Source organism: Hippoglossus hippoglossus, chromosome 18, assembly GCF_009819705.1.
Source record: "Hippoglossus hippoglossus isolate fHipHip1 chromosome 18, fHipHip1.pri, whole genome shotgun sequence".
NCBI classification, from domain to species: Eukaryota; Metazoa; Chordata; class Actinopteri; order Pleuronectiformes; family Pleuronectidae; genus Hippoglossus; species Hippoglossus hippoglossus.
This window is the reverse complement of record NC_047168.1, coordinates 2688318-2715315: the sequence shown is the minus strand read 5'-3', so window position 1 is coordinate 2715315 and position 26998 is coordinate 2688318. Positions and strand designations below refer to the sequence as shown.

General features: G+C 42.4%; 1 protein-coding gene across 16 annotated transcripts in view; it reads right to left on the bottom strand.

The window, feature by feature from the left end:
- ablim2 (actin binding LIM protein family, member 2) overlaps nt 1–26998 on the bottom strand; it is an 80281-nt gene that overhangs the window by 25412 nt on the left and 27871 nt on the right. For 13 of the 16 annotated variants that reach the window (XM_034615104.1, XM_034615120.1, XM_034615103.1 and 10 more), the window contains exons 2-9: nt 26264–26428; nt 14897–15080; nt 12109–12221; nt 11683–11809; nt 10812–10905; nt 3243–3330; nt 2446–2504; nt 1385–1426 (exon numbers count right to left, since the gene is read on the bottom strand). In XM_034615104.1, coding sequence (XP_034470995.1) covers nt 1385–1426; nt 2446–2504; nt 3243–3330; nt 10812–10905; nt 11683–11809; nt 12109–12221; nt 14897–15080; nt 26264–26428 — 872 coding nt within the window. The remainder of the gene's footprint in view (nt 1–1384; nt 1427–2445; nt 2505–3242; nt 3331–10811; nt 10906–11682; nt 11810–12108; nt 12222–14896; nt 15081–26263; nt 26429–26998) is intronic. The other 3 variants (XM_034615106.1, XM_034615109.1, XM_034615119.1) reach the window with 1 other exon arrangement.

Here is a 26998-nt window from a genome sequence, read left to right as displayed (position 1 = left end):
GTTTATCGCTCATCCACCCAAGCTCATGCTTTGTGTGAACAGACATTTAGTTCGGACTTTGAACTCAAACCTGTTATGAAATTGCTTGTTTCATCTCACCAACACTCAAACCACAAATATTCAACTTACAACCCATTCTCAAAAGGGTGGTGAGGAGCACTGCTGTTTGTAAAAGTGCGTTTTTTAACTTTTCATATGATAAATTAGTATTTTTGACAAATCCATGCAACTTTCCAACTCTGGAAACCAGACTCGGATGTAGTCTTTGAAAATGATCAGCCTTTTAAAAACTCTGAGAAATAAGTATCCTAATAACCTCAGCCCGGTGCACTGTACTGTACGTTCACATAGGAAGTCACAAATATGAATGTGCAGATGGGGCTGAATAACAAGGAACATCATCGGCCTCAACAGGGACGAACCTACTTTGTGTGGTCTCAACTGTCGAGAAAAAGGTAGATTAACACCTAAATCTCTCTCTCTCTCTCTCTCTCTCTCTCTCTCTCTCTCTCTCTCTCTCTCTCTCTCGCTTTCTTAAGAACACAGACGCCCACTGTAGATCTATTAGTGAAACTGTGTTGGCTGTGGGCATTTTTGTAAAAGCGCACAAGTTGAAGAGAGCAGGTGAACGTTCCCCCCTGAAAACAAATTAAAATTTGAAAAGTAAAAATACAGTTTATGATAAAAGTTTCATCCTTAAAGGAGACCTACTTCTTTCTGCTCTTTTCCAGCGCTATACATTTGTATTCAGGAATTTCAAGTAGCTTTGATTAAACAAAACAACAAAATGAAACTCATCTCCAACTGCCTCTAATTCAGCAGCTCCATTTTGCCTCAGTCACAATCCATATATAAAGATGTTTCCCCTGTTAATAACTGTACATGTAAGAAATCTGCTAAATTGTAGACTGAGATGGAAAACATCTGCTATCGGGAAACACAAACGCTAACTCCGCTCGAAAATGTTGGACAGATAGGACAGAAAATAAGAGAGGTCCTCCTTACACAAGTCAGATATGTCCACTCTCTCTGTTCAAGTTGTGCGTCACCCTCTACAGATACAGACGATGTATCCTGAAGATGCAGGTATATTGTCACATCAGTCATCTCTGATCATTCATCAAACCGTCCCTGTACATGCGCACCCGCATACAGCATCATCAGTCGCCGACCAATCACGTCTGTGTGCTCCGCCTCACATGAGAAGTGGACTGAAACATGTGGTGTCTTTAGTATTCATGGCCCATGAGTGTGTATGAATGTAGCACTCGGTGTCAACAGTTAGGATCAACCCATGCAGCAGATGTTTGTGGTTGGGGAAAGGAGGGGGGTTGAGTGGGGGTGGGGGTGGGGGGTGGGTGCAGGGACGCACAGGAGCACCGACCTGTTGCTCAGGGACGTCATTGAGCTGTATCCGCACCTGCTTCTGGGAAGGAGAAGGGTTATGATGAGGAATGAGGATGGGAGATGGGGGAAGGGTAGATACTCGATGCAAGGCTAATGATCATCATATCGAAAAAATTATGGTAGGTTGTCCCGAACTGAGTCAACTCCTCCTCCTGTTTGTTGTGAAGGGTCCGTCGCAGCCTCTGTGTTGCACCTGATAAGCCTCAAGGTATTTCTGGTAGAGTTAAAGTGGGTTATGTTTATGTCATGGGAATTTAGTGCAGCCTGTGTACTTCGAACTTCAAAATACTTCAGGTAGCTACACGGCCAATTGTCTGAAATTCACAATGAGATGAGGCAAATTTCACTGCTTTGCTGAAGCAGACTGAATATTCCACTGGCAATGCTTACCACCTGATCGATCAATAAAAGAATATCAATATTGCTTTCGACCCTTCTCACTGTATCCCACTGCCAGACGAGCTTTTGAGTCTGTGTTCACACTGGAAAAACAACAAAATGAGGTAAACATCCAAGTCAGTATGGACAATAAATAACTCTATCCATTAAAGCCCTTCAAATGAAAAGGTTTTTATAGTTGAGGTTGATATGCAACGTTTTTCCAGTTGTTTCTTTCTAAACAGTCTGTTAAAGCTGTATAGGGCCTACTATAAAATATAGTATCAAGTGTGAATCGGGACAAAGCCCACTTCCATGCCTGATCACTATTAGATACAACTGTATTTCACAGCCTTCAAACTTAAGCAGACATTCATCTTTTGCTCTTTACTTGGCAAAAAAAAGCCAAATAGGTCTAGAGCAGCAGTTACATAAAGTATAAAATATTAAAAATGTCATCGGTTTCATGGTTTATCAGGGGAGTTCAAAGAAAACAATCCCAAACCCTCAAATCTTCCCGTGCAACCCTTAAGTTAAACATTTTAAGAATCGGGGCTCTGTTGTCTCGTGTGGATCTATTTTGGGCTCGCAGAGATAAGACAAGCATCTTATCAGTTTGGACAAGTGTACAAATGTGGCTCTGTAGTTTTTCCCACCCACCTTACTCTTCTCATCCAGCTTGGCTGCTTGTCTGCATGGGGGATGCCAGATAGCCGATCCTGAGGACACAGAGACAAAGACACAAACCGTCATAGAACATCAGCAGCATTTCACTTGTCCCTTCATATTGTAGTAGTGTATACTTGAGGGACGGTGGCCATGGTGGTTGGTTGATGTGTAAGTAATGGCATTTCCATTGGCTTCAGAGTACATGGCTGTGACTCTGTCTTTTACAAATGAAGCTACTGATCATTTATATTACGGAAACCTTTGACTAAACTTCAAAGGAAGTTAGTAAGACAAGTTATTTACACAACTAAATGAATATATTATAAAGTCATAAGACATAGTAGAGCGATAGGAGTTGAAGAAAGTCCAGCACCCGAGGAAACTGCACCAGCTGCTACTTTGTGTCAGGATCACAGCCGCAGCTACCGACATCTCTGTGACTGTGCTGGTATGATTCATTCACTAAGCTGCTAACCCAGTTCATTAGGATCAAGAAGACCCATATCGCAGTGGGTTAATGCTGACATTCGGCTGATGGTGAGTGAGAGGAAACAGAGACCGCAGACAGGTGCCGGGGCTTTAGAGAGACTGGAATAAGAGAGGAAAGATAAAGTGAACCAAGAAAGTCTGTCATCACTCCGCCATTAGCTCCCGAGCTTCTTATCGTCTAAGAATAGACACTCGTGTGTTTTAGGGCCGATTGCTTTGTGGTTGGGCTGAAGCAGTTGCACCACCTACTCAGAACGTTAAGAGCTACAATGAAGAACCTTGAATCCGAAACTGTTTACCTTGCAGGTACATTTCTTCTCCCTCTGCAAACATCTGCTCGCAGCGGGCACAGCGGGCGCATGAGGGGTGGTAATGCTTCTCTCCAGCCTGTCCAGCAAGAAATCAGACAAGGTTAGAACAGTGCAGGATATGTTGTTGGTGTGAGCTCTTCACAGGAGTTATCAAAGGGCTACTGAAGATATTCAGTGTTTCCCTTGCTCAAAGTTCAGGGCCTTGCAAGAGAGGTATCTAAATAATGCAAATTGAGAGCATATTATCCTAACCCACTATTACAAATATATATAAAAATGTACTCCTAATTTAATGTACTTTAGTGTTAATTTAGTATCTACTTATCTAGTCTTACTAGTTCAAGAGTTTTATTAAAGTATTTAAGAACACAAGTCAAATCAGAGATGTAAGAGAATTTCATAATTATGACATAGACTGCTTTATTTAAAAAAATATAATTTAACTGGGAATCTTTACTTGAAAATAGATTTAGATTTGGCATTGTCTTGTGATTTATCAGATTTCCACACATTATATATCATTTTGAATATTCGTAGTTTTTACTTTTAGCAGGCCATGCATACATGCAGGATGGATACACTGTATTTGCCCATCTACTACCTTGGCAGTTGTTGGGAAATGAAGCATAATATAGTATGAGGTTATGATTGGGCTCATGTACAGAGGTAATAATGAAGACATTGATACAACACGGATTACATTACAGTCCAGTGGATAACTGAGATACAAGAGAACACTGGTGACTGATTTCACAGCTCAGTGCCCAACATGTTGCCATACGCTCTGTGTCATCAGTCCGAATGCATCATGGTATTGAAAATATTCTATTATCTCGCTCGCACACCTAACATCTATCGTCTAAACCACAAAATGATCCAGACATTAGTGTTAGCGTATGAAAAATATGAGCATGTTATCTCCAAATCACTTTAAATGTCATATTTAGCTCTTTAAAATAGCTGATGAAGCATTAATAGGCTCAAAGTAATTCAGATTCTGTGCCACCAGCTACAAAGGACGACAAAGAAAAGCTGTTTTATTATTTAGCCATAAGGTGGAGCACTTGTTTTGAGTAAGAAGCAGTGCGGCTGCATTCAGTGCAGAGAGGCGAAAGATTACAATGAGAATTAAACAACTTGACTTAAAAAAAACAAAAAAGACTTAAACACTTAACTGATCCTCATTCATCAATGATTCAGCATCAGTTGTGAAATCGTCCTTTAACAATAAACTGAAAGAGTAGAAAAGTCTGCGGTGTTTGAACCATTGATCAAGACGGAGTTGCCACCACTTGGCTTGACATTTAGAGGCTAATGGGGGGGGGTCACATGTTATCTCCGGAGCTTGAAGAGGAATCCACAAGGCTCTGCGAGGGGTGGGGCTTGTCACAGTAAGAACAGATGTGCCTCTTATATTGTATTACGGTTATGGTGTTGATTGCTTTTGGACTTGTTGAACCACAGGGCACTGGGATACGGAGGTCTTGAGGGATCCACTTAGTTCCTCGTAACTGAGACCTAATCCATGACCTAAGATGAGCTGGGCCTCCAATGATAAATGGTAAATGGTCTGTATTTATATCAAGCATTTCAAGTCTTGATGACCACTTAAAGCCTGCGATAGAACCGCGACCCTCTTGTTAGAGGAAGACAGCTCGACGAACCTATCGGATCTTCTTGGGTATATTTAATGTCCATGGGGTCCCTCAGGATAAGGTGTCTGTACTTACTTACTACTGTGCACGTGGACTTTAGGGTCTTTTTTCCTCACCGTCAATTTCTGATTGAGTTGAGTTGATTGAAATGTTGGACTACTGGAAGCATTTGCTTTGCTCAAGGGCACTTGAGAAGAAGAAGTGGTTGTGGTGAGTTATTTCTTTTCCTGACAAGATTTTCCAAGTGGGTTCAGGGATTGAAACTAACAAACTATTAATCTCAGAGCCCATTGGCTATCGTCTGATGACAAATGAGCCTCTGGGGCAGCAGCCAATATTATGGGGCTTCCAGTGCAGACAGCAGATATCCGGGCCAAGACTCTTTCTCTCTACACAAAAACACAGTGATACTCTTTGTAGGTGTTTTAGGTCCAGAAGACATTTTGACTAATCTCTATTAACAGCTAGCTGCATTTGAACGCAGATATATTTAAACATTTCGGTCAATGTGTTCCACCTCTTCTGCTTTCCACACGGACTGTTTAACGGCGTCCGGCCCCAAATTCTTGTCCCTCGCCTACAGATTATATATATTCACATGAATCATTTTATAGAGATTAACAAACTATTGGCCCAAAACCTGATAAACATCCCCATTCCCACAAGTCTTCCAGTCTGTTGGGTAATCTAAATACCACTGCACTCACTCAGGAGGGATTTTCTCAGCATTATCGCCTTATTCTGTCTTGTTTTGTGTTATGGCAACACAAACCCTATTAGATAAGTGGAATTATCTCACTGTTGGCAGATTTTCTTTGTTTTAAAACATGTCTGATTAATGGACTCAAGGTTAAACTACTCAAGATGGGAGCTTTTCAGGATGAAATCATTCTTTCTCTCTCTCTTTGCAAAACAATCATCTGATGTCCGCTGATCTCCAGCTCCCAAGGGCACAACATCTGGCTTCGACCGCAGCCTGAATACGCACAATCCGTCTGCGGGGCCCTGCACTTTGCTGCGTCATTTCAGCCCAGAACGATACCAGAAAAAACAGGATGTCGACACCCTGTTTCTTGGATGACACCCTGCTTAATTGTTATCTGGACCAAATGGACAGCAGATGGAAAGAGGAGGCAACCAGAGACATGCACTGACCAGAATTGAGACTCTAGATCCCGGTATTATAGGGAGAAAAAAAAGAGGGTCAGGTGCTTGATAAACTGGCAGCATGTTGTGGAAGCCATGCCAAAAGCTCATATTTGAACCGAACCGAAACAGATAAATGGACAGAGACTGAACAGAAGAGAGGAAGTTGACTTAGAAACACTGAGGCCAGGAGATAAAAAGGTTGGAACTGGATTGAAATTCCAACATGGAAAGCATGAGAGTGCCGGAAAGGAGATAGTACTGCAATCAAATCCTTCCTTTGACAGGTTGCATGAGGGGGAACATTATCATTTTCAACGTCCTGCAGGACTGATAAGTCAAGGAAGAGAAGGGGTTGAGGATGGATTGGAGAAAGCTGCTGATTGGCTGTTTCTTAGAAATGGGGGTAAAGCTGGGTCAGCCAGGTTCAATGTTTATAGTTGAAACTGTGGACTTTGAGGAATTTGAAGCAGACGTCATATCTAATGCTCTGTCCATCCCCTCATCTCGCAATTGCAGGGACCAGTCAGGCACGGGAGGTGATCCATTTAGAAGATTGGAATACATTTTGGTGAGCGCACGCACGCACGCACACACGCACACACGCACACACACACACACACACACACACACACACACACACACACACAGGAAATCTGGGATTCTTTTCACGGTCATCAACCTCATTTTCTAATTTTAAATCCGTCTGTTCCTCTACTCTCTCTGCATCGCAGCAGAAGTCCAATCCATTCTGTTCAATCTTTAAAAGCACATTGTCCTCTTACGCACGCTCACACCCACGGCCTCAGTATGCATCAGCTAGCTTGTTGTTGAAAAGACTAATATTTCTTCTCCTCCTTTCCATCAACAAATATAAAGTATTTTGGTAAAGTTTTCACATTTTAATGTAATTGATGAATTTACGGTATGCAGGGTAACAAATTCAATTTATCTTCTTTTCCAATGGATGATAAGATGTTAATTATTGTCATTCAAACATTTATATGGTGGATGTAATGTGCAGCACTTTCTCTATGAGAAGGGGCAATTTGGGGTTTCAGTATCTTGCCATGAAGGATGGGGAAGACTGGGATCGAACTGCCAACCTCTACCACCTCAGCCACAGCTGCCCATTCATCCATCCTTACTTCATCCACCGAGTTCCGACCGTTTCATATCCCAATCCTTCCCCCGTTATCTATACAGTTTATCTTTTGAGGGTCTCTGGGGGAGCTGGAGCAAATCTCATTGGGTGTTCAATTTAGAGTCTCCCCTGACCCCAATCTGCATGTCTTCAGACTGTGGGCGGAGGCCAAAGTACCCACAGGGAGAACAGAGACCCCGAAGGAACCAAGCCATACCGGGATTTGAACTGGGAACTTTCTTGCTGTGAGACAGTGTGAACACCGGACTACCCTGAATTAATTTATATTAAACTTACGTGTTACCTATAGCTGAGCCACACCCATTTTACACGCGGCCTCTGCCATGTGCTGAAAACAAATCCAAGTAAAGGGGCATCGCAGCACCGACTCACACTATCTGACTGAGGGGTGATTTCTGAGAAGAGCAGTGAAGAAAGGCCACAGCAACGAGAAGCCGAGCCACAGAGACGCAGACGGAAACAATAAAAGAGCGCTTCGATTCGCCCGCCTCGGCCTCTGCCGCTGCCGCCAGATCCAGCTATTGACTCGATATGTCCCCGCAGAGGAGACTCTTTGAACCCATCCAAATGTCATGACATTTTGAACGCTCGGTCTCTCAGTCGATGTTTCAAAGTGCACCGAGGCGCAGGTAGAGTGGCTGAAAATGGCCTCTAAAGCCTATGCGCAGAGACAACTGGGTGCAACGCCAATCACACGGGATGCCAGAGAGCCTCAGAGTCTCTCGGCGGAGCTGCACAACAGAAACGATGATTCAACGGTTTTACTTTTAGAATTTGAAATATCCCGTTCCCTTGGGGTGATGCTGAGCTGGTAAAGCTTCTGTCCTCCATCTACAGAACATGTTGTAACTGGCTTGATTGTCATTGTGTAAACTGTCACACTGGCCTAATAACACCTGTATTCCATACTTCTAGATCTTTTCTTGTTTACAGGCACAGAAATTAACACGATTTATGGAAGGTTATGGATGTGGATGATGTCATTCTCAGACACACACTGACACACACACACACACGAATGAAACATGCTCTCCTTCCATTTCTTCTGTTTCTGCCGCTCTCCAGACACTGGAACCCGATAGGTGTTTATGAAAGGAGGGAATGTGAGAGTCCGTCGTGTGATGAAGGAAAAGGGAGGAAGTGGGAGAGACAGATTGTTGTTTGTCCCTTTAAGGCTGCCCCGTTGTTCCCAGGTCACGGCGAGAGCTACCCCCCTCCTTCATCTAAAAGCTTTCTTCCTCTCCTCCTCCTCCTCCTCCTCTCATCCTTTGCTCCGCCCAAGGAGCGTATCCCATGTCAGCTCCTTCCATCCCTGCAGAACAACAGGCTGCTTCACCTGCCTCACTCAGTCTCATCCGACACTCCGATGTCAATCTCTCTGCCTCCTTCCTGCTGTAATATCAGACTGACCACTTTGGAGGATTTAGTTTCTGGTGCTTCTGGTTTGTGTTTTGGTTTTCTAATATTTTGACTACATTCAAAAGACCACTTTCAGGTCGTCTTTAAGTTGAGTTTAGCTTTTGTTGGTTTTGTTTAGACGGTTATTCCAGTAATTCAGCATTCAACTTTCATAACGTTTGAGGACATGATGAATGGATCTATACAAGAAACGGTCCAACTCGATATATCGGTTTTATATTCCTGTATGTTATTTTCTGTATAGCTCACACACCAAAAAACACTGATTCCAATGTTTTCCAACTTCAATGCATCTCTTCCTGCCTTGTTAAATGTTTACACCTCAAGACCAACAGACCACGGATGACATCATCAGGCTGTATGGTTCCCCCCAACCATAATGAACTGATATTCATTATTAGGAAAATTGTACCTTTAATTCTGATTATATGGCATATTTTTGGTGATCTGATTATTAATCATAGTCTATATAACCAGGACATTGTTTATTTAAGTTTTAATATAGTCAATGATTCTCTTTAATAAGATTTATTAACAACAGATACCAATACATCATAGCTTCACCACAAATGAACCATGGAACTGGAGAGAAATGCATTTGTTCCATTTGAAATCAACACTTGAATTTAATTTGTTTTTCCTTTCGGACTTTTTTCAGGGTCTATCTCAGCCACTGATACGATAAACCTCTATAAAGTTACATCTGCTAAATTCAAGCTGTGTCCAGACACACTCCTGCTGAGAGGAAGCTGAGGAACCACTGTCCATCATCTTTAAATGGGGAAAATCCCATTGCATCAAAAATAACAAGCCTTCGAAATGTGACATTTATAATCAATCATGCCAAACAATTTTTCATGAAGGCAGCCGGAATTGTGTTGTACCACTCCACACCATCAATATGTAGTAAAACAATGAAACAAATCCACAGCAGTAGGTGAGTGACTTCATTATATGAGGCCCTATAGTGAACACATCGGATAACACACTTCTCTTTCTCGTTTGTCATTATATACCATCGTCCTTGAGTTATTGAATTCATCGAAAAATAAATCTAAACACGGCATTGCCAAGAGCTCTCTCTCAAAAAATATTGAAATTGTATATAATTCCTAGGATGAGTTCAAACTAAGCATCAAATAGTGGAATAATCTCACCCCAAAGTCAGGTGTTTGGCCCCATTGTGCAGTCTGCTGGACTAAATGATGTTGCTCCCTGCAGCTACCAGCATGACTTTTCACTCTACTGTTTGCTTTCCCATACGCCTTCTTACAAGGTGCATTTCTAGTGAAGCTCCCTCTCTCTCTTCCATACGCTGCTCAAAGGCACACACACACACCGAATCAGGTCATACATGCACACACATGACCTAACGACAGGCACAACCTGGGGGTGACATGTCTTGTTCTTTCTAAAACCTCCATATAACTGTATGATATCACCTCCATAATGGCACGTTTCTTTCCCAGTAGGTACAACACTGGACACCGATGTTGTTTCAAGAGGAGGAGGTGTGTTACATGTCTTTAATCTCTGGGGCAGCAGCCTGTGTGTCTTTGCTGTTTTACGGCAGGGACAGAACTGCAAAGGCAGACGGGTACCAATGAAAGGATGGCCTGCCTGAGGGGGGGGGGCAAGGAGAGGTGCAGTGTGTGTGAAGTAGAGAGTGAGGTCAAATGCAGAGCAAAGAAAGAAGGAAAGTGGTTCCACACACTGTAGAGGGACTGACGCAGGACAGGAAGCCACCCTGTGCTCTCTCGCCTTTCACACTCATGGGAAACTTTCCTTACGGATGATGTCAGTGTTTTAAAAATAATCTACAGTTACACATGAAAAGGAACTGGTCTCAGATTTGTGCATAGAGGTGTTCATCTCTCATGTATCTGCATTAGCAGGACATAAGACCTGATGACACTTTAAAGACAGCTTTGGTCAAATGGAGTCAACACTGGAATCTGTTGGTAAAAGAATTAGCTGGATCCTGCACTTTCCATGATATAATATATAATATCCATCAATCTATCATTACTCTATTCATTCACTTGTTTCCTACGCTCTAATTCCACACCACATCTGCTCGTCCATCTGCTCGTCCGTCCTGGATGCGTTTGAGGCCCACCATGCTAACATGCTAACAGCTATAGGCGAATACAATTTCTTCAGTGCAGTTACCTCCAGGACTTTTCCGGTGATGTAATTCTTGCAGCTCTCGCACTGGATGCCGAACATGGCGTGGTAGTCCATCTCACAGTAGGGGATGCCATCCCTGAAAGGACGAGCCAAGGGTGAGACACAGACCAGAGAAAGCACTTAGACTGGGGCCGTTTAACACCAAATACAGAATAAAGCTACAGCTTCTGGTTTGTGCCATCATTTTCTATTTCAGGCACCTGCTTAAAAGTCTTGAGAAAAATATCAATGCATTCTGACAAAATATTGACCAGATCTTTAGTGAACAAGATTTTGTCCATCGGTTTCTTATATTGTTTATTTCATGTATTTATTGTGTATCTTTGCTTTTTATCTTGAAGGCAAATTGAGTCTATAGCTGTTTTCAGACATGACCTCCAGAGGAACTCCGGAGAGTTGGGTCCAGACTTTCACACATGCACAACGCAGCAGGATGCGTTTACATGTGGTGCAGCAGACACAGGTAGGACATAAGGAAGCAAATCGACACCAGCTTATCAACTCTCTTCATAGCTTTGACAGTGTCCTCTACGCGTATGGCAACGCAATTTTATGCAGAGATATTTCCTTTATTTTGAATTTTTTGCGTCTGTCACGTGTTAGAAATGTCACCAACACACCCACACGCTCGCGATGAATCCCGTGGAGGATTCCCTGGTCAGTTCTCACATCGGCTCCTCCAGACTTTTTTACGAAGGGACTGGCTGGAGAAACTGTGCAGACTCTCACTTGGGCGTTTGCGTTCACACTTACAGATCCTCTGGAGTTTAGGGCCATGTCTGAAAGTAGCTTATGCTTGTCGTATGGAATGGGCTGTAGAAATAAACTGGACTCATTTGCAAAGCTGACTTACTTGCTGATGTACTCCGCATTGAGCACCTTGTTGCAGACTTTACACTTGAAGCAGCCCAGGTGCCAGTGCTTCTCCAGAGCCACAAGAGACTGTTCGTTCTTAAACTCCTTCCCACAGCCGCAGCAATCTGCACACGGGGCAGAGAGATGAAGGAGACGAGATGTGATAAGAAATGATACTGAAGATGATTTTCACCGATTGGTTTCCTCAACGGTACTTTGATATAAATGAATACAAGAATCAAAAGACCATTGCATGTTTTAGCATCCTGAGAAAGAAAAGGGGCGAATTTAAGGGATGGAACAGAGAATTACAAAACTCGCATTGAAAAACACAGGTTGGAAGGATAGAAAGTTTACTTGGCCTGGTTTCTGTTTGAAAAAAGACTAAACAGGGAACAGACAGGGACATAAACAGAGTACTGACTGTGGACAGCCTGTATGGGTGCAGGGCTGTTGGCAGGCAGAGGCTCGGTACACTTTTGGCAGATACACTCCTTCCCGTTAAATGTCACTCGGTCGCCGGCCGGGAATGGCTGTCTGCAAAAAAAAAATGAAAACAGAGAGAACACCAGATCAGGTCTCTGAATGATTTGGTTTGTCCAAAGGGTTCAGTTTTCCCAAAAGTCTTATTCTGAGCCTCTGAAACAAGACTCAGGGCGTCACGCAACATTAAAAGCTTCCTCAAAAGTCATATCAAACTGGGTAAGGTGTTTTCTTTTAGTTAATTACTAACCAAACACCCTTCAGAGACAAATACTATTATAACGCTTAAGAGGCATTACACACCCATTGAGAAAATGTTAATGTTTCCTGGCTGGGCACTCTGCTCAAACTCAGAGTTGAGTACAGACGGAGTAATGAGTCCCTGGCAGAGCGAGACTCTTAACTGGCTGCCACCTGCGACTTCCTACAGCTCGGAAATGTGATATCAGAGCTGCGGCCACACTGTCACAGCCAGCTACTGCGGGAGGAATGCATCCAGGGAAACTGAGAGGGGGCAAGATTATAGGTTACTCATGCATAAACAGTTATTTTTTTAGGGTTGATATGTTGAGTCTTAATTGCACAGCTTGGCCTGTATGTAGCGTCCCCATCAATTTGCACCAGCAGACATAAATCTCCATCACCGGGTAGTTAGTTGGGTAACGTTTTAATTTTTTTGAGGAGATACAACTCTTGATTCTATGAAAGAAAACAGTTTATTGTTTTTTTGCAGCTATCTAACCTTACATCTAAGTTTAGAACACGCTTTAAGTTCATGGCACACCTGGAGAAGGCCTGGTCTGTGGTAGCAGAGAGGACAAACAATATGACTACGTTCACACAGCAGGCCCGAGTGCCACAGCAGACCCGAATCTATATTCCCCCCCCAATGTGACCCAGATCTGATTGTTTAATGACAGTGTGAACAGTTCAAATCACATAGAATCTGATCTTTTTAAATCAGATTTGGTTCCACTTTCATATGTGGTTCTAAATCAGATTTTTTGAAATGCGACCTCAGTCTGAACAGCCACGTGAGACTTATTAGAATTCAATGGGATATATGTGTTATATGCTTTTTCACACATTTTTTCACAGTACACTCTGGCATTAGCATGAAGAAAAATCAAAAATCAAAAGAAACACACACACCCAGACTGAAACACACAAGGAAACCCAGACTGATGGTGAAAAAACAGACAGATTTGATGGAATTATTGATGATCACTTCAACACTGGGACTGTGAGACACACACTCTCATAGCTGGAGTCCCCTCTGATGTCCCATCTCCAGCAGCATTTCCTCTCTCTCTGCCCCGACTGTATATTCCTCACAATAAACCTGAGTGTTTGGGCCGTCACAAAAGCCGTGTTTGTTTTAAGGAGGTGTTCAGGAGTTTGACGATCACATTGCAAACCTCAAACGCCGCACTGGAACATTCTGATCTCAGGTTCAGCACGGGGATCACCGCGGCATGATAGGACGAACCCCCCCCCCCCCCCCCCCCCCCCCCCCCCCCCCCCCCGCCCCCCCCCACACACACACACACACAAAACACTTGCAATGGAAATGGGCCGCTCTGAATGACCACACACTTGAAATTCTTGCCTGAGAGAGGCTCCCATTACCTTTCTAGTACACGCACACACACACAGAGCACAGTCAGTAGAAGCATGCACATGGATAGAAACAGGTGACTTTTACTGACACGTGCCTCCATGAGCTTCACTATATTTAAACATGTATGTGCAATATAGCTCTATGTACTTGTAAATGACCCCTATACAGGCTGCTGTGCTGCCAATAACGTACATTAAAAAAACAATTTAATTCTGGTGCCATTATTTCCCTCTGAAAATATGTTTCTGAGTATCTGAGTTTTTTTAGTCCTGGGAAAAGCACAGGGAGGTGCCAGGCAACCAGCTGATGAAGATGCATGAGTTTTGAGAACAGTTAGTCTATTCACTTGTGTCTTGCTGTTTCTATTGTACATGACATGTAGCATTTAAATGTGTTGTGAGACCTGTAAAGCCCTGAAGTCTCGATTAATCTATGAAAAAAGTGCTCTGCATGAATAATGAATAGTGTTACCTTGTCAGAATCCGGGTTTCAGACATTCCAACAAGCACTTTGGAAACAACTTGATGCTTCTACAAAGCACCAACACACCATTGAATGAGACTGGCAGGTGTGTAGGGTGCATTGCTAAAGCCCAGCAGTCCCCTTGAATTCAATCAAGCAGCACCAATTTTCATAAATTTATAGATATCGGTTCCCAAATGGGTCTGATTCATTTAGATTTTTCCAACAAACAAACGGACCGGGGTGAAAACGTAACCTCCTTTGTGGAAGTAATAAACTAGATATAAAATATAAAACTTAACCTGACTTTGATATAATGTAAAATTCTGTAAGTCCTCCAATTGAATGAAACTCAAGTACTCAATCAAGATCACCTTTTACTTCCCTTAAAATCATATTAATATTTGTATTTCTCATTTAATTGTTATACAGCGTTATATAAAGAACTATGAAACAATAACAATCATAAAGTTCAATAGATATCAGTATATTGCTGGTGCATAGTGCAAGCACATTGAGGAGATATTAGATATAATTGGTCTTAATGATCTACGTCAGATTTATTGAATACTGTGCTGATTATCAAGTGTTTGTCATCTCTACTCATAAAGAGGATTTTAGAACCACAATAATTATTATTACTTACTTGCAGGAGGCGCAGACAAAGCAGCGGGGGTGGTAGGTCTTGCCCAGGGCGGACACCACTTCCCCCTCGATGAAGTCCTGGCAGCCGAAGCAGCGGGTCCCGTACAGTCGCTGGTAGTCCAGGGTACAGATGTATTCGCCCTGCCGCACGAAGAAGCCCCCCTGGGCCAGCTCACATCCACACACTGGGTGGTCAGATGGGTGAAAGGGTGCAGAGAGGAGGGAGACAAGAAGAGACAGAGGCAAATAATTAGATCACACTCAATATCAAAAATATCTATACATTTCATTGTATAAAATGCAGCAAAAAATGAAAAGGACAGACAATAGCTTTCCTATTTCCTTCATCTTAGTTATGTTTCTTTTTAATTCAGCTTTTGCCTGTTGTGAGATGCATGTATGAGATCTTAACCTTAATATCCCCAAAACATGCATGGCTGTGTCATATATTTGTGTGTGTGCATTTTTGTCTTTATGTTTCTTATATAGTTCAACAAATTTGATTCTTGGCAAAGAAAACAAATAAGCATATTTTCCATAATGTCGATCTTTTCTTACGATAATACTGTATTTGTAAATGTATGGATTTCATAAATGGTCGTTTCTGAGAATAAGCAATATCTTACTTTTAACAGCCTATTATAGTCATATTAACTGCTTATTAAATAGTCTGCTGTTACTATTATGATCCACTCATCTGTCAACCACATCAGAACAGTACAGAACCTGCACATAGTCGTTCATTTAGAAGTAAAAAGGAGCGGGGGGGCTTTGTTTTCCTCACGCTGCCCTAACAGCCAATCCCATCACACAGAGAATTATTAGCATGTGTGTCCGTACAGGCTGCAGAGTGGCTGTTTGTCCAGCTTTGACAATGTGGGACAGGAACACCCTCTCGTGAACACACAATGATCACACGCCGTAAAAAACCATGGCAACTGCATGACATCACACAGCGGGCCACGCCCTCTGTGGAAACCTCGTTCTCTGTTTTTCCACTCCTTTAGCAAAAACAACACCCCTCCTTTCTTTTCCCCTCCATTCTTTCTCTCCTGGAAACGAAAAAAAAAAAACGACGGGAAAGATAAATGAGAGATGTTTGCTGCGCACGTCCCCCGGGACTGCTCAGTGAACTTTTAACACACACACGCACACGCACACACACACACACACACACACACACTCTGTCTCGAACTGAGAAGGATGTGTGAAAGTATGAGATAAGACAGATATGCGACATGTGGATGAGATCACACACACACACCACATGTGCTTTAAAAGGACACATACTGTACATCCTTACTAGAATGTGAGAAGGTATGAGGTGACAAAATGTGAATGACATAACACACAGTGTGCCGTGTGGGCTCGGACACACCCCAACACACCTGCTGCAGTGCCTGTGGGTTTCCCCGTTCTCATTAAGGCCTGAAGGTAATAAATGTATAATTGTATATTAAATGTATAATTAGACCTAAACCAGAACCACAACCCATGCCTTATTTCAATCCACTGAAACCAATGAGAGACCAATCCAGCATGTGTACAGCCCCTACAGTAACCAGGCAAATAGCAAATAAGACAAGACAAGATATCAATGTTAGTGATACTGAGCCACACAAATAGCAACCCAACTTCTATATATATCACATACACTTCTCCACAGCCAAGCTATAGCTGCTCTGAGAGGCTCGTCTGAAGAGTCACAGCCACTTCCTTTTTTATTTTTATCATCATGCGCAATTCACGAATGTAATAGGGTTCACCATTGGTCACCATTAAAAAGATATATTGATTGTGATAAATCTGTGCCTTTACTTTGATGGGGATTAAGGACAAATCCTGAAGTTGGGCCTAAATTGTGTGGGTTTCGTAGCTTTTCATTTCCACCAGCAATTTCCTGCTGAGACACAGCACATCTACTGAATGCACAGTGTGGGATAAAGCTCATGCCTGCAGAGATTACAGGGAATTCAAAAGTGACAAAAGATGTCCACCGGCATATTAAATGCAAGGTTCACAATTCATCTGTGATGCTCTTCTTTGGTCTAAATTCCCCTACACTAAACTGAAATTTCAGCATTTCCCTTTATCCTACTGGTTGCATAACAGTCCAACTCTCCCACCCTTTCATCAACTTGTGAAAACTTTGACCGATATGTTGGATAACCTTTGTCCCTGGTTGGGCACCACTTCACTTTTTTTCTTTTCTCAACCCCTCCCAGGGGTTACGGCACGCTAATAAAACAACCACAACAATGCAAGCAGGAATGTTTTCTCAGGAGGTGGGCGACATACTTTCCAGTGGTTGCTACTGGTACCCTTACATCCGGTTCAGATGTTTTGGCAACCTGTCTCGAATGAGATCATGCTCCGGGCACGATGGCATAATCATGAGCAGATTTAAAAGCTGAGTGGATAGACGGACGGAGAGGGGGATGGATGGCTGAGATAAACTCAAAATAGAGGATTCAAAATAAAAAAATAAAACTAAAGAATAAAGGGATCAATTTCAGGAAGATTTTTGACTTTGAACGAGGATCCAGTTGAGCAAAGACCTTTCGAGAACTTTTAAAATTATGAGCCAAATAGCTGTAAAGAAGCTATTTCTTTTTCACGACATCGAGCCCTGCAAAACACTGTGGCTGGACTAGAGTATTGAATTGTTTTGGGGATTAAACAGTTGAGAAACACAGTAACAAGTGTTGACTGGATAAAATCCGAGAATATGGCCGACATGAGGCTTGAGTTAAAGAAACTAAGACATGCAACTTATTCCAACTTGATCTTAGAGCTGACATTGAGTTGTCCCACTGACTTGAGTCTTGCTCTGACAAACTTGAAATTGCCTTCTATGACTTGACACCGGAGACTTAATGTGGTCTTACATGCAAAACCTGGAAATTATACTGAAGACGTGTCATGAATGACTAAAGCCTCGAATTTAGAAAATACCCTGACAGACCCGAGACTATATTTACATGAATTGACCTGAACTTCCTCTGAATGACTTAAGAAAAGACTTATAATTGACTCATATGACTTTGGACGAGTTCTTCCAGACATGACTTGGTTCAGATGACTTGACACCGCCGAGGCTTACTCTGACAAGCTCTCAACTTTATGTGAGACTCGTCCCAAAAGAATTAATACGCTGTGGCAGAGATAAATAAAGGACAGGAAGATATGGAGCCAGAAATCCTCACCCGGAGTCCTGAGTGCCGGTTCCCATCAGCTCGTCTTTCAGGCCCTGTATATTTATACATGCGCTGCCAGTTGGCTCATATACTCCTCTGCTTACTGTATTATAAGTTATAGTTCCTTAAGCAGCTAAGTAGTGGATCCACATGCGCTAAAGTTGGAGCTATCATTTATGGACCACCAGAATGCATTACCTACGTTTAAACCTAAACATTTTATATTATTCTTTTCATGTACGGTACAGTAGTACTGGCAAACTAGCATCTAATGCCGATCAGGGAGTGTGCGTGTCTGAGTGCATTACATAAGTGAGAGGAAGACAGGGGCTGCTCTTTTCATCTTGTCCTTCATCACTAATGGAAACCGTCAAATTGGTCTTCCTCTCATCCCCTAATCCCTCGTTCATGTGGGAAAAGGAGTGGAGAGGTTGGAGGAATGGAGAAATGGAGCAGAGCCGGATGGAGGCAAATAAAATTGAGTTTAATCGAGAGAGTTAAGTTCACTGTCAAATATACTCTAACAGAAACAAGAGCTCTTACCGAAACAAGTTCAACATCAGAATGACTAAGACTATTATTTACTTATATATCAAATATTTATATTCAGCTCTCTGTAGTGTATCATAGCTTCTTCTACTGAAATAAAGTTTTTCCAAAAAGAAGAAATTTAGCAAAAACTAGCTACATCCTCTCCTTTCTATAATGTGCAGATAACACAGCACTGAGTGAAAATGGAAATGAAAGTTTTAAAATTAACCAGCAAAAGACTAAGTAGACTAACTAGCTTCCTTTTAAAGGTTCATTGTGTTAGATTTAGGTGAAAGGGATCTATTGGCAGAAATTGAATATAAAATAATCCCAGTGATGCTTTCACTAGTGTGTAAACATCTAAATTGTATGAATTGTTGTTTTATTTACCCTAGAATGTGCCCTTCATATTTAAATACTTTATATTACTCAGTATTAAACCCAATTCCAAGCACAACTGCAGAGTTACATTCCAAGCAGCAATTTCATCATTTTGAAACCATTCCGTCTCCATGACAACAGTGGATGTTTGTGAACACCCCGCACACGGGCCTCGGCAGATGAGATCACGATGCAGCTAATTAGTCGTTTTGTCCCGAGACTCCGAGAACAGAATGTGTCGGGCTACGCGCCTGCAGCGAGAACAAACCTTAAACCACAAGAGGGTTTAACCTCATGCAGTCTGGCCGGGCGGCGTTTGTGTGTGCGTATAAATCAATTTCAGTTTTTAGTTGGGTGGCGGTTCTTTGAGGGCAGTAATATCTTGTGATTTTCAGCAACAACATGACACAGCAGGTTTTCAATGTAACTCTCAGCACCAGGGAGGTCTAGAAAAGCAATGAATCATGTCAATGCCACTCCATCATAACTACAGGCAATGGTGCCTCCCAGGTTTCCCCCACTTCAGCAGTGGGACCACGATTGCAACACTTTCCAAGGCTGGAAGGCAGATTGCTTCACAGGAAACTGATTGCTTCCATCTCTAAGGGCTTATCTCATGCACTATGAAGCCACTTACATAATATGCGTGTACTCATAGAGCCTTTCGTTGGAATCTGCTCCGTCCACAATGGAGGATGCATTCTGCGATTCCCTGAATTCAACATGTAGAGTGAGTGAGGAGGTTTCCATGCTTGAATGGCCGTTCAACGGAGTCGCCCTGTTGTGATTTGTAAATAAAATATGGTGCGGCTGTTTAACTCGGTTGCAAACAAGGTCTAAAGAGGAAATGGAGTCAGTGGTTTGAAAATGATCCAAGAAATCTACGTGAAGCCAGGGACTTTGGTAACAAACTAAAAGTGTGTCTTGCAACAATGGGTGCCTGGTTACATTGTAAAATCTTAAAATCTGGAAACATAGATAAGTGGGAGGTATAGAAGAAATTTTAAACACATATCCTGCGTTTTTTTTTCACCACCAGACCCTGGATTAAGTCAAGAAACAGCCACCAGAACGAGTCTAGATTAATTAGATTGTGGATGCCAGGAAAAACAATATTTAAGAAAGGTAGCCTGCTCATAATTCCTGAAATCTTTGTCTTTTTCAATCTTTGGCTTTTTTTTTCTGTCGGCCTGTCACTGCACTGTCAATGGATTGGACTGAACCAACTAAAAGGGTTGTCCAAAAATTTTAATATATATTTTACTTGTTTTCTTGTCTGTGTGCGTGTGTGTGATTGCATGCATGTGTGCGTGTGTGTGTGTGTGTGTGTGGACTGCTAAATCCAGTCCTGCACTGAGGAGAATATAGGATACAGGAGTCTACAAATGAAATGAAATTGGTTTGTCATGTAAGATAAATGTAATTTAGCCTAATCCAATTCAGCAGCCCTGAGCCTGCTTTGGAGAACACACATGTGAGGAGGCCTGTCCAGTGTGTGTGTGTGTGTGTGTGTGTGTGTGTGTGTGTGTGTGTGTGTGTGTGTGTGTGTGTGTGTGTGTGTGTGTGTGTGTGTTTGGACAGACAGACTAACCAAATGTGTCCAACACACTACGACCCACACAGACATAAAATAGTGACACAACACACACAGTTTAAGTGCTTTGTCCTTACATGAGTGTGACCTTGACTCTATATGTTTCACGTTAACTCGTCCTGTGCGTGAGCTTGTGTGTGAGTGCGCAGGGTTAAATATACATGCGCTGTGAGCTTTCAGCTATGAATGTGTGACCTTGACTGCACCTCATGTTTTACGATGACTCACCATCCTTACGTGTGTGTGTGTGTGTGTGTGTGTGTGTGAGGTGAGGCCATTGTCACTCCCTAGTCTGATCTGTGACCTCTGCTGTACAGTTATAAGCCTGCTGGCATTGATGTGGGGCTGCACTTGAAAGAAAGAAATCAAGGTTGATCCGTGTGTCAAGTCAAATTGATCCACAGTGATCCACACTCCCGCTACGCTGCTCTAAACTGTAAGCAGTAATTTAATAAGGTATTAAGGCAGGGGCGCTGTGTCTATTGTCTAATTCACAGGACTACACTTAGTCTTATAACGTTCTTGTCACTGAGATCAACTGATGATTTTCAGAGAGAAGTGAATATCAATGAGGATCTGACAACGCTACAGACGATAATCCCAAAATATAAGCATCACCAGTCATAACTCCCTAAACTAGTGTATGGACTGCGTCATGATATGTGCTGTATCTAAAGATTGCCTTTGAACTCCTTTCAAATGTGTGTTGTATGCAGTCTCCCCGCCCTTCCACATGTGTGCGTGTGTGTGTGGGTCTGTCTGTGTGTAAGGTTAACAACCGAGCGATGAACGAACACACTCCCCACCTGGCTCTGTTCTGCTCAGCCCGCTTCCAAGAAGGAGGCGATCCAATAGCCAACACCCTGCTGAGAACATCACAACCATCTGCTATTATAACACCACCGGTCCGACCGACCATCAGGACGTCAACATGTGGCAGGCAGCGTCTATTTACCGAGCCAACTTCCAGGAAGAAACACAATCGGGCCCGGGGCAGTCGGACAAAAACAATGCAATCCATAAATCTGCCAGAACCTAAGGAGGACTGCGTGACACCGACGGAGCCGAAGCTGTAATGTACACAACGCACAGTAAACACAGAATGTGTTACATTCTTCTTAGGTTTTCTTATAGGCCAGTAACAATATTCTGTTTGGTTTCATGGTTCTTTTATGGTCTTGGAAATAGCAGTTGTCAAAACGATTCCAACTCAGGACACGCTTTCAATCCCATCGCATTGTTTTCATCGGCTAATGAATGCGATCCATAGATGTTTAACGCTGGTATTGTTCTGAGCGTTTGAGTGGGTCTGAGAGTAATGCGAAACACAAACGCAGGGATTGATGAAGTCCATGTGATATAATAGACAGCTGAAAACTTGCACTTGACAAACAATGAGTAATGCACTTTTAAGAACAAGCCATTACATAATGATATCCAAGAATCATGTCTTTATGCTTGTTCTGGTCTGGTGTAGGTGTCGGTAAGAAAAACAAAAAGGGCGTTTGGTGTGTGTGTGTGTTGTTTCTTCCGAATTATGTGCCTGTTGCATTGAGAAGCATTCTTGCTTGGCGCACTACACCTACTGCACAAATAAATCTGTTCTTAGCTTTACAGAGGCGAGTGGAGGGCAGTAAAAAACACCACTCCCGTGTTTGGGAGTGTGCGTTGTGTGCTGAAATGCTCGTGAATGTGGTGTGTGAATGACTAAGGAGCGAGTGTCCGACATCAGGAATCTTTCACCAATGCAGATCCACATTCATTTTTTCATGCAGGCTCTGTGACATTAGGGCGTGACAGCATATTTTCACTCTTGAGTACTCCCTGCTGGATTCAGATGCTTTCTGGATGATGTGATGGCGCTTCATGAAAGCAGAAACAGATTCGGGATTAAGGTCTGTCGGAGATGTTTTCCTCTCCTCGACTGATTGGGATAGAAGGGTGTGAGACGCAGACATAACAGGATATATAGAGACGGGCACAGTTGGTACCTAAATAAAACACACTTCCCAAACCGCGCTGCTTGGTGTTGACGCCAGCTACCACGAAAACAGCAATTAGTGCTCATCACCTTCTGCAGCGCTTACAGCTGCAGTGGGGGGGGGTGTTGTTTTTGTATATAACATGTTAGCAGTATAATAAAGTTGAACATAAATGAATTACACTTTTTAAAAACAAGACAAATAAGGATCTAACCTTCCTGAGCTACAAACCGGTTAACCAGATATAAAAAAAAAGAATTGCATATAATTTTGACAGTTTGATTCATCTGACTAGTTTGTCTGCTCAAATTTACATTTTCTAATAACGCAACTTCAATTAAAAGTAAGTAAGTAAAGTCTTAAATAATTGTATCACTTCTTTAGTAATAAGTAGAACTAACTATCAATAATGTCTGTAAACAACTTTGAAACTCTGCCTAAGGGGAAAATGGTAGCGATTTAGTGCGAAAAACATGTATTTAAGATTTATTATAAAGTTATGTCTTATATGCAATTTTTAGGCTAAATAGCTCGCTAGGTGCACCGAATTATATTTGTGGTAATCTGATGGTAATGTACACAACTAAATCATCGTATTAACTTAAAAAGTATTGATTATTATTAGGACTATCTCTTGGTACGACAAATGTATCATCCATCATCCATCCGTTATCTTTACCGCTTATCCTTCGAGGGTCGCCGGAGCCCATCCCAGCTGACATTGGTCGAGAGGTGAACAGGTCACCAGCGAATCACAGAGCAAACATATAGAGACAATGAACTATTTGCACTGACATTTACACCTCCTGACAATTCGGGGTCACCATTCAACCTAACCCCAACCCTGCCCATCATACGAAGTTAAACCTGAACGTTAGCTTGTGGGCCGCAGCCAGAAGACACATTTTGTATCTGACTACAGGTCAGTATTGATAAACTGTGCCATTTCATGGTTCAACTTAGGTCCTCCACTTTTTCCTCCATTAAGTAAAGCAGGGGGGGTCATCTTCTTGTTTTTGCCCCGGGCCCTCAAGCATGTTAATCCAGCCGTGCTGAAACTGCACAGTTGGCTGTACATGTTGAAGCCACAAACACTGGGGCTGTGTTTACTATTAGCAACCCAGAGCTACCCTGATATGAAGCCAGCGCTAAATAGGCTAACATTGACTCATATTAATCCAGTCCTCCTCTCTGCTCGGTGTTAATTACACATGGCTGATGGTTCCTCACTTCAGGCCTGGCGCCGTTAGCCTACTGGCTAACACCCAGGCTGCTTGTAATTGGCGCTAATACAGCAGCAGAGTCAGGGGTCATGGTCTAGATTCTATTCCAGGTTAACTGCGATATCTTTTGAGGGATCGCTGCTCAGAGGTGAGGTCGCTCTCCATAGAGTGTGTTTATGGTCTATAAATCAAACACTTCAAGAGGGAGATTTTCACCTGATTATATTATCTTTAAAGAATAGTGCTATATAGAGTCCAACATCTTCTCTCCTCTTTGAGGTTCAGGTTAAAACTGAAGAAGAAGCTAACTGATCCCCACTCAACCTGCTTCGGTTTATTTTATCACCCATGACTTTCAGATCCCTGTCAGTCCACATCTGGAGGTTGTAGCAGCAAACCACCCAAACCAAATCTCCACCCGACCATTGCAATTCTGAGATAATCAGCACATTTATTAGCCCAAATCAGTTGGAAATTCAATTCATGGTGTCATGCTGTGGATTTTTGAATTGGAGGCATGGCCAGGCGTTTTCTGTCTGAACTGTGTGGAGTGAGCAGGGCCCCAACATCGCTCTTGTGTGTGTTGTGTCTACGTGGAATTAATACACCTCCGAAAGGCCTGACAATAAATTTGCGGGGCCCACTCTTCCTAATCAAGCACTTTTGAAAGCAAACCAAATCCGTTTCCTCCAAGTGGAGAGAACATGATCTCTGTGCCTTTAATCATGACCTCCAGTAATGGCAAAATAATGACTTTCAAGTAATAACATCTGATGAACGTGTGTGTGTGTGTGTGTGTGTGTGTGTGTGTGTGTGTGTGTGTGAGAGAGAGACCCGAGGCGTTTAATCATCCATATTTGCTTGTTCTCTTTTGAGGTTGAACAAACAAAAGAAGCTGATGTAGCAAAACACTCAGCTTAATTAATAATAGTCTCATTGCTACATATCTGCACATTATTAAACCAAACCATCCTCAAATCATTTTTTCTTCAATTAAGCGGTAAATGCTTTGTCATTGTAAAACATTAATTGTTGTTTAAAAAAAAAAAACCAGTAGTGTTGTGTGTTGCTTTCTGACCCAGTGTGCTTTTCATACTGTCATTATAACAGTACGAGTAATCTTGATGTCACCATCTTCCCACATCTTCATGATTATACTATGAGCACATTGATGTTATTACTTCTCTGAGTAATGGTCAAAACTATGAAAACAAGATCCAGTAAATTCAAATTCTCAAATAAGATGATCATTATTAGCAGCTGCCTAATCACCACTAACTCATCAGGGGCCTGCTCACACCCACATTCATGGAGTCATAGATGGAGGAGGGGGTGGGGGGGGCTTGCTGAATGCACAGACAGGGAGTCTGCTGGTCAGTGTAAGATTCAAAGGCGATAAACTCCTGGAAGCTGCCGACACCATAGCGACCCCGCCGGTAGCCTAGCAACCGGACTGTGTGTTGACAACAACAGCGGTCTGACACAAGGCTCGTGCGGAGAGTCCGGGCTGGGAGGGGCGCAGACGCACACTCGTGTAAAGTACAGTCACATGCAAAAAAAAAAAAAAGGTACACCCACACCCACTCACACATAGAACATACATCATACATCAAGTATCTGACGCCCACACACACACACACACACACACACACACACACACACACACACACACACACACACACACACACACACACACACACACACACACACACACACACACACACACACACACACACATCTATCTCTGTGATTGCTTCAACCTGACCCAACCATCAATACTGACTTTCCTCTTAATAATAATCTAATTACTAATGACTTTATAATCAGGGGAACTCCCCATTGGTCAAAATGTATGTTTAATGGTAAATGGTCTATATTTATATAGGGCTTTTCTAGTCTGGATGACCTTCTACAGGATCATATTAGAAAATCAAGACTTCCTACACCATACTATTAGCTTTGCAGTATTTCTTCACGGAGAAGAGATTCTCATTGGTGCCACAGAAAAGCCTTAGTAATGTCTTTTATCCTTTAAAAAGCCCATAACAGTATCTTCTACAAAGAGCTCCAAACTATTGCCTCGTCTACTACATATTAGTACATTCTCTTTTATAGTAAAGGTCAGCTCTAATCTCTTGCTTACTGTTTTCTATTTTTTTTGTCCACATTTATCCATCATAAACTTTTTCTTCCAACGCTGTTAAAGAGCATAAAGTCGATAAAGTCGACATTTTAATGTTATTTCCCTAAAAGGTCCATTATAGGGACTATTTATTTCCGACAGACCACAAGTACGGGACAAAAGCCAGTTGACTAATCTATAAAAAGGAATATATTTTGGTACATTTCCTGTTGGACATTCAAAAAAGGTTGACGTTGCGTTTCTATGTCCATCGCATCCTTAAAAAGATTAACCTCAGTGGGTTACAGTGCATATAGGTGGAGGGTGAGATTAAATACCTTTACAGGCGAAGCACTTGATGTGGAAGTGTTTGTTCTGAACTCGCAGTGCCTCCCCTTTGCAGGGCTTCCCACAGTTCTGACAGGGGATCGGTCCCCCTCCTCCTCCACCCTGCTTCTGCTTCTTCTTCTCCAGAGGGCTGTGGACAGCCTGCTGCTGAAACACTGCGGGAGACAGACAGGGAGATAACCAGTTTAGACTTTATTCCAGTATATAGTTGAAAGTGTATAGAGTGTGCAGACCCACAATGATGTGTACAGATATGGTACAAGAGGAATAACAGACACAGTCATAATTTGTGGTTTTGATGGGGTGTACGAGTCATGGAGTCCTGTTTAACTGTGCCACAACCATTGCTATTCTGGCCCCCTTCTGTGTTTGGAGGGCCATATAAAGACAAGTGGGTGACTGTGGCTCAGGCTGAGTAGAGAGGGTTGTCCACTAACCAGAAGGTCAGCGGTTCGATCTCCAGCTCTGCCTGAATTTCAAAGTGACCTTCGACAAGATCCTGACACCAAAACAGCAGTTCAGACAGTGTGTGAATATACGTATAAATATAAAATCGCATTATAGAAAAAGTGCTGCATATCGATAAGACTGGAAATTAGCTATGTGCCTGAAGCTATTAAAACTAAGGTACAGGGTAGATGGTACATTTGACACATGCAGGAGATATGCAGGATCTGAAGGATATTCCAGCCAGAAAGGAGGTCACATTTCTGTTTGGCGCAAAA